Raw genomic sequence first — 8961 nt, 5'->3', positions numbered from 1 at the left:
GTTGTGACAACTAAAAAGTGTCTCTACACATTGCCAGATGTCCCCCAGGGAGCAAATCACCCCCAGCTGAAAAACTCTTGTTTTCGTACATTAGAAGTAGTAATACCACAAAACAAGATTTTTGTTGTCAGAAGTTGAGCTCTAAAAATTATAAGTGATACAGATGAAAGAGCTTTCAAGAAGTTAAAATGCTATATAAATGTAAAGAAACCATTGTGAAGTCTGTTACTTTGTGGGGTTTGGGGGTTTTTTTCCTTTGGTTTTGGTTTTTTGGGGTTTTGTGTGTGTGTGTGTGTGTGTGTGTGTGTGTGTGTATGATTTTTTGTTTGAAACCACAGCCTTGTACCATTCTGATTATTTAGAACCTACCGCAATGATAAGCTCTGGGTCACTGTCCTCCCTGGCCTTTTTCTTTCCCTGTAACAATATACTAGGAGATCATCAGAAAAGATAATAGGTACATTTGAGAAGGAGGAAGAAGACGAAACTAGGCATAACAGGGAAAATACCTGTCCTTCTTACCTAACCTGAATGAAATGATAACCTTTCATTTCTACCCACCTCTCCATTTTTGCTGTCAACCATAGAGAACATTTTGATTCCAGAGTTCTGTCTTCGACCTTAATATTTGTTCAGCACACCTCTCCTCAGGGCCTCTTTGTGCTCAGTATCTTTGGATATTCCAAAGGGATAAGACACGCTTCCTGTCCTCAGATTGCTCACCATCCACAAAAGAAAAGACCGTGACGGAAAGAAATGACAAACCCGGTGCCTCATGAGGACTTTGGTGTAGTGTCCCAAAAAAGGAATAGTGGGTCTAAGGCTCTGACAGGATGTTAGTGTTCTCTTCATTACCTTGGGCTGCCATAATAAAACAGCATAGTCTGGGTGATGGAGACAACAGTTTATCTGTCACAGCTCCAGAGAGTGCAAGTCTAAGTTCAAAGTTCCAGCAGGGCTGGTGTGTGTGAGAGCACTCCTCCTCGCTGTGTGCTCAGATGAACTATATCCTAGGTGCTTACAGACAGCATGGGCGAAAGAGGAAGCAAGTTCTCTGGTGTCTCTTACAAAGGGATGAAGTCCATTGTGAGGGCCTCGCCCTCGGGACCCAGTTTAGGCCTGATCACCTCCCAAAGGCCCCATCTCCAGCTACCATTGTGTTGGAGATAGGCCCTCACCATGTGAATGGGGGTGGGGGGCACACAGTTCAGTCCATAGCACATACAATCTAATTTCCTAAAAAAAAATTCAGCATTTACTCTGAGCGGACCTGGTTTCCTATTCTTATAAGTAACCCAGATCACAAATCTTTGAGGCACGGAGGATAATAGACTTCGATTCTAATACACTGTTTCTTCAAAGCACTTCGGAATTCTTTTGCACTGCCCTTCTACAGCAGAACTTGTGAGCTCTGTAGGTCTTCTGTTCCCTAAACAAGTCACTGGTGAAGAGGGATGTTCAAGGGGGGGATGTAGCCATCATTGCTTTCAGATGTAGGCCTTCCGCGGGGAACTGCTCTACTCCATCCTCATCAACATCAGGGCTTCTTTCTACAGGTGGAGCTCATGTCTTATGCCAGCCACTTGAAGTCCTTTTTAACAGGAACATTCTCGTAGATCTGCTCTGTGATTTTTCTCTCAGTCATTGGGTGAGCTTTGGAGTGCACATGGGGAGACAGCTCCACACTGAGATGCACACACTGCTTTCACTGTGGTGGATCCTAGTGACATGATCTGAATACTGTTGGTGGCTCAGACACTGGATCTAAAATCCTCAGGGGTCTGGCTACAGGTCTGGTAGGACGTGTCCTCTGCTTTCCATTTTAAGAGTCACCTCCTGCAGAGGCGACTCCTCACCTGTGCTCCCATTTTATTTGTGTGCTTACCGGCTGTCACTTCTTTCTTTCACCTTAAAATGGCAGTGAACATGTCATCTCAGCCCCATAATTTCTTGTATAGAGCATATAGTTAACTCACATGAATTGACTCTACAGTTGTTATTCACAGTTGTTAAAATTATAATCACTAGAGCAATAGTATATTAAAGATTTTTCTCATGTAGTTAGCTGACATCTATGTGATATATGTCTCATAGTTATTTATATTGGATGCTGCTATTCAGCTCTGTATTTCCGTTGTGTGTAGATCAGAGGTCAGCAAACTACAGCCTGTTTTAGTAATATTCTACCAGGACACAGCCACACACATTTACAAGTGATCCTTGAACAACATGGGTTTGAACTACACTGGTCCACTTATATACAGACTTTTTTTTAAATAAACTCAGCATCATAAATGTATTTTATGATTTCCCAAATAACTTCTGCTTGTTTTGAGCTTGTTTTATTGTAAGAATACTGTATATAGTACAAATAACGTGGAAGATGTGTTGAACAACCAGTGGGGCACCTGGGTGGCTCATTCGGTTGAGCATCTGACTCTTGATTTCAGCTCAGGTCATGGTCCCGGGGTCGTGGGATTGAGACCAGCATCGGGCTCTATGCTAAGCGTGGAGCCTGCTTAAGATTCCCCCCCCCTCTCTCTCTCTCTCTCTCTCTCTCTCTCTCTGCTCTTCTCCTCTGCCCACTCCCTCTCTCTAAAAATAAGACTTCCAATCAACAGTAGACTATTTGTAGTTAGGTTTTGGGAGAGTCAGGAGTTATACACACTCGTCAGGGAGATGCAAATCAAAACTACAATGATACATCACCTCACACCTACCAGAATGGCTGAAATCAACAATACAAGAAACAACAAATGTTGGGGAAGGTGTAGAGAAAAAGGAACCCTCCTGCACTGTTGTTGGGAGTGCAAACTGGTGCAACCACTGTGGAAAGCAGTATGGAGGTTCCTCAAAAAGTTAAAAATAGAACTACCCTATGATCCAGTAATCGCACTACTGGGTATTCCCCCCCCCCCAACAAAATACAAAAACACTAATTCAGAGGGACACCTGCATCCCTGTGTTTATAACAGCATTATCTGCAGTAGCCAATGGAAGCAGCCCAAGTGTCCATCGATACATGAATGAATAAAGAAGTGGCATGGATGTATATGTGTATTATTCAGCCATTTAAAAAATGAATGAAATCTTGCAATTTGGAACAATGTAGGTAGAACTGGAGAGTATAGCTAAGCGAAATAAGGCCAGTCAGAGAAAGATACCCTATGATTTCACTCAAATGTGGAATTTAAGAAACAAAACAAGTGAGCAAACGGGGAAAAAGACCAAGAAACAGACTCTTCACCGTAGAGAACAAACTGATGGTTGTCAGAGGAGAGGTAGTAGGTAGGGGGATGGGTGAAATAGGTGATGGGGATTAAAGAGTATACTTGTCATGATGAGAAAAAATGAATACATAAAGTAATTAAATCGCTTAAAAGATAAATATACACAGATTTCTAACCACATGGGGAGTCAGCACCCCAACCCCTGTGTTATTCAGGGATCGAGTGTATTTATATATTGTTTGTAGCTGCTTTTGCACTATTCTTGACAGAGTTGCAACAGATTGTTCAGCCTGCAAAGCCTAAAATGTTTTTTATCTGCCCCTTTACAGAAAAAGTTTGCCCACTCCTAGTTTAGATAACTAAGATTTGCTGTGTTTGTGACTGGCACTTGCCAGAATGTAGTCTACTGTGGAGTGCTGCTTCTCAGGAGAAAAGGGAAGAGTAATTTCCTTTCATGTAAACTACTGATCTACTCTAAAACTACCCCCCAGCCTTCTGAAAGTCTGAGAAATACTAGCACCCAGAATGTAACCCAAAGCCTTGATGCCGTCCTGCTGGGAGAGCCGTCCCCTTCGTGCTGGAGAACAGCATTCTATAGCGCACTGTCTCGAATCAGCTCCCAGGTCACTGGCCCTGCAAAAAGAATGGGGAAAGGGGCCTGGATACCCATCTCCTAAGAGCAAAAGGAAATGATCAAATACCATGGTTTGTATGAGGGGGCTGTTTTCATTTTGAGGATTTGGTTTTCTCAGGGAGGCCTGAATTTATATTTCTTTTGTACCCCCTCCAGACCCTGTGCAACAAGTAATCCCTAGCTTTTTTTCCTCCTAGGGAGGCAAGTACATGCAGGCAGTGATTCAATATGGGAAGATCGTATCCTGGTTAGAGATGGAATATGGCTTATCAGAGAAGGAATCTAAAGCTTCTGAATCATTTCTGCTGGCTGCCTTCCTGAACCTGGCCATGTGCTACCTGAAGCTTAGAGAATACACCAAAGCTGTTGAATGCTGTGATAAGGTAAAGGGTGTCTGCGTGTGAACTGGACTTTCCATAGTCCCAGTCTTTCTCTCCGTTTTCATACTTGGTCTTCTTACTTTGCTTCTTCTTAGCCAAGGGGTAGGTGGTGTTTCATTTTGCCTTGTTATATTCATTTGTTAACTTGGGATTCTTTGTTTCATCTTATGAATTGGGAAATTCAGAAACATTACAACTATAGTCAGACTTTTCTGATGCCTAGATGATAATATACTATGAAGAAAAGTTTCGTTAAAATTTTTTTCATCCATGACCTTCCTTAAATCTATGGCATCTGGTATCAGATTGGACATAGAACTCCTCATGTTTAATTTACTAAGAACAGATTCAACTTCAGCCTTTCAGGACTTGAGTATGATAGAGTTGAGCTGCTTACATAGAGGTCACTTAGGTATACTTTCGGCACTGTTTCTACAGGCTAAATTTCTAGGAATGGAATATGGAGTCAAAAAATAGATTATTGAGGGGCCCCTGGGTAGCTCAGCCATTTAAGCATCCGACTCCTGAGCTCCTCAGCTCAGGTCATGATCTCATCGTTCGTGAGTTCAGGCCCCAACCCTCATGGGTTCCATGTTGACAGCATGAAGCCTGCTTGGGATTCTCTCTCTCTTCTCTCTCTGCCCCTTCCCTGCCTTTCTCTCTCAAAATACAGGATTATTAGATATTATCCGTGGGGTTTTTTTGTCAATATTATTGGCAACAAAAAATTTTCATTTTTGTTTCTTGGTTCCTAGTGAAATTATCCATCTTTTCATCATTAGCCATTTGCATTTCTTCTATGAATTGCCTATTCAAATCCTCCAACTAGATGATTTGTCTGTTTCATATTGACTGAGGCAGTCTGTACATTATTACTGCTAACCCTTTATCTGACTATAGGGACCTTGTTCTCCTCACTTGCAAGGAAAGTTTTAAATATTTACTTAGTCGAATCTGTCCTTTCCTTTCTAATGAGAAAGCTCTTGCCTACCCTAAGATGATAAAAATAATTCTGTTTGGTACTTGCAAAACCTACTCTACCTAGGTATGCCTTTTAAAAAATGAATTAAAAGTAAACCGTGTTATATTTTGGTGAGGTTTGTTTTTGCATATAGGTATACGCGGTCTAGGATCTTTTGTGTTTGATGTCATGTAACAACTTAATTCTCATTTTCCATGTTCATAGCCAGTGTCTCAGCTCCATTTATTGCAAAGTTAGTCCTTTCCCTACCGATTTACATTCCCGCCTTTATCACTGCTAAATCTTTTAATGTACATACACATAAATCTGCTTCTGCTTTGTTCTGTTCCGCTTTGCGCACAGACTGGCAGTCAAACTCTTCAGTGGTTTCAGAGTGTATTTTTTTCTGTTGTAGGTCAAGTCCCCTCTCGTTATTTTTGTTTTCCCAAAATTTTCTCAGCCACTCTTGGGCATTTACTTCTTCCATTGAATTTTAAAATGAATTTCTCAAGAGCCTCCTCCAAAGCCCCCTTGGAATCTTTATAGAAATCGTATCAAATACAGAAGTTAACGTGGGCTTAGTTAGTTGGATTTTGATCGGTAGTATTTAATTACCTTGAGCCCCATCTCTTCAATATGCTTTTTCCAATTCTCTTGGCCAAGAAGCTTTGGTAAGTGACTTAAATACTGAATTTCTTCAAAGCACACAAGTTACATTCACCCTTTCTAAAAAGTAGACCTCTGTCCCTAGGCCCTTGGACTAGACAGTGCCAACGAGAAGGGCTTGTACAGAAGGGGGGAAGCCCAGCTGCTCATGAACGAGTTTGAGTCGGCCAAGGGCGACTTTGAGAAAGTGTTGGAAGTTAATCCCCAGAATAAGGCAGCGCGACTACAGATTTCCATGTGCCAGAAAAAGGCAAAGGAGCACAATGAGCGGGACCGCAGGATATATGCCAACATGTTCAAGAAGTTTGCAGAGCAGGATGCAAAGGTATGTACAGAACTCTCTCTCTCAAGAGAAACATTAAAAAAAATTTTTTTGATAATTTTAAAAAAAAGGGTTAAGCATGGGACACAAGGACAGGTAGACAACCCAAGAGATGCAAGAATGGGGAGAATGATACCCGATCTTATCTGAGGCTGGTTTGGATCTGGAAGTAGAACAGGGCTGTTCTACTCACCAGACACAAGAGTTGTGAGGCACTGACACATCCGTGAAAGAAATGAGGAAAATAAGTTCCCTAGAGACGTTCTAAAGTTTATTATTTTTTAAAAGTCAAGGGGCGTCTGAGTGGCTCAGTCGGTTAAGCTTCTGGACTTCAGCTCAGGTCATGATCTCACAGTTTGTGGGTTCGAGCCCCACGTCGGGCTCTGTGCTGACAGCTCGGGGCCTGGAACCCGCTTCAGATTCTGTGTCTCCCTCTCTCTGCCCCTCCCCTGCTCATGCTGTCTCTCTCTCTCAAAAATGAATAAACCTTAAAAAAATATATAATAAAAAAAAAGTCAAGCACATCAGGTATTTTTTTCAGATAGTACGTCTTTGTTGAGACTTCCCATTTTGCCAGGGATGGGCTGTGATGGGGAAGGCCTGCTATCATACCCTTTACTTTGCCGGCCTCCCCACAGCAGAGTTGTACTCTGGTCCTGAGTTCACCGCCCGCTCCCAGCCTCTTGTTGGCAGCCATGCCTGTGGCAGGTGGCAGGCTAGTCCCCTCCACCCAGGAAAAGTGAAAGCTGCCCCCTCAACTGTTGGCAGCACTGTCCTGACTTCCCCGGCCGGGCAACCCCAGTAAGATCGTCGCGTCCCCGTTCCACACCTGACGGCCTGTCGGGAGGAGCCAGGAATTCCTTCAGTGTTTCAGTTCCTTGTTCCTCTGACCCTCTTGATTTCTTATTTTTTCCTCAGGAAGAGGCCAGTAAGGCAGTGGGCAAGAAGACTACAGAAGGGGTCGTCAGCCGTGAAAAAGAACCAGAGGGGCAAGCGATGGAAGAGAAAGCCGGAGGCCACGTATGACACCACGCCAAGGAGGGAAGAGCCCTGATGAACTCGGCCCCCTCCTCCATGGGCTTTCACCCTACTCAGGACTAAACAGTGTTTAATGTAAAGTTTATTATAGTCTGTGTGATTCTGGAAGCAAATGGCAAAACCAGTGGCTTCCCAGAAAACAGCCACCCTGCTGCTGCCCAGTGCTCTCCTCGAGGGGGTGGCATGGGACCACTCCAGGTGGAACAAAACGGAAATGACTGTTGGTGTGGCAAGGCTGAGCCAACAGCTCGAGTCCAGCTCATTTCAGTTTATGTCAGCCTTTGACATCTAATTCAGGGTCCCTTGAGATAATCCTAACAATTTGGGGCTGTCTGTCAGGTTTTACATTCGATTGAACTTCAGTAGCACTGCGGAAACCTAAAAATAATTGCTTAATGAGTTTCTCCTTTCCTACAGTTGGGTGGGGGAGAGGAGGAGAAGGTTTGGCTTTTTTAAATGACTGAAGTGCTAGCATTTTTTAACCAACAGAACCCACAGGTGAGGCGTCTGGAATCCCCTCAGGTCCTCAGCAGCCGCCAGACTTGAAAGCCAGAACCTCAGAGGCCACCGGCTCACTGACTCAGCCAAACTCCCTCCTCCCTAAGCCAGCCTCCTCGGGAGAGTGGGTTTCTCCTGCACCCAGCCTGGCCCTGGAGGAGGGACCCTGTCATTCCCAAAACATTCTTTAGCGACAGTAATGAGCAGAGCAGTGTGTGGGCTAGCTTTCCCTGCCTTAGGTGAAGCTCTGAGATGCCGAAGCGTGAAAATAGCCGTCAGAATTGTGCTTTCCCCCCTCCTCTGGCCCTTCTAGGAGAAATGTGGAGGACAGCCCTGCCTGCCAGCATTGCTACCGTTCACTTTCTTCTTTCCATTCTGACCATTGCTATTACGTATTTAAGACTTGTTCTTAGGATATCTGACCTGGAGTGGATTTAGTTACATATCCACTTAGGATCGCCGCGGCTTTTGTTTTTGTCTTTTAAAAATTACTGCCTTGTAAACATGTATACTGATTTATGGAACTTTATTTACACTCCTCTATCATGCAAAAAAAAATCGACTTTTTACTACTATGAGTAGCTTAATTTTTAAAAACAAAATCTGTGGAGTTGTAAAAATAAGTAGTTGCTCTTGTGCATTAAGGGTTTTCCTCGCAGGTTTGGCACGCAGTAGCTTTCCCCTCCTGCTGATAGCTTCTTTGTTCTGGTGTGGGTTGTGAAAAAGAATCGAAAACCGCTTCCTGTGCAGGCACATCTCGCCTTGAAAGCTCCAGTACTGGGGCGGTGAATCGGGGCAAGTCTTAAAATACGTACACGCAGTGGAATCTTGGTCCTTACGGGTAAGCGAGATTGAGCGTGGCTTTCTCTCCCCACAGCCTGAAGGCTCTCGTGGGAAAGCGCCTGCAACTGAAGGAAACAGTCGCTCCAACCTGGAACATCTCATTTGTAAAATCCTAAAGAACACTGGCAATTAACTTCATTTTTACTTTTATGGTGGTTTTAACAAAACACTTTCGTTGTTAGGTTAGGACCCACGTGGCAACCTAAAAATTAAATCATTTCCTTTTATACCAGTTCTCTGCTCCATGGAACAAACGGAATGAAATTGTGAGTTTCTCTTTTGACAACTAGAATCCTTTTAATTTCTCACTTTTGTCTTTTTTCATGAGATTTCTTCAAAAGCCCCAGTCTCGCCTAGGAAATATGAAAAGCAAAAGTTGATTTTGCTTT

General features: G+C 43.4%; 1 protein-coding gene across 4 annotated transcripts in view; it reads left to right on the top strand.

Moving 5' to 3' along the window:
* FKBP5 (FKBP prolyl isomerase 5) overlaps window positions 1-8540 on the top strand; it is a 120620-nt gene extending 112080 nt beyond the window's left edge. For all 4 annotated transcript variants that reach the window (XM_040473300.1, XM_040473302.1, XM_040473303.1 and 1 more), the window contains 3 exons: window positions 4062-4247; window positions 5957-6196; window positions 7112-8540. In XM_040473300.1, coding sequence (XP_040329234.1) covers window positions 4062-4247; window positions 5957-6196; window positions 7112-7219 — 534 coding nt within the window. In that variant the 3' untranslated portion in view covers window positions 7220-8540. The remainder of the gene's footprint in view (window positions 1-4061; window positions 4248-5956; window positions 6197-7111) is intronic.
* The last annotated feature ends 421 nt before the right edge of the window (window positions 8541-8961 follow it).

The sequence above is a fragment of the Herpailurus yagouaroundi genome, unplaced genomic scaffold (assembly GCF_014898765.1).
Source record: "Herpailurus yagouaroundi ecotype Mexico unplaced genomic scaffold, PumYag 139, whole genome shotgun sequence".
Classification (NCBI taxonomy): Eukaryota; Metazoa; Chordata; class Mammalia; order Carnivora; family Felidae; genus Herpailurus; species Herpailurus yagouaroundi.
The sequence above is the reverse complement of the archived record's forward strand: the minus strand, read 5'-3'. Positions and strand labels throughout refer to the sequence as shown.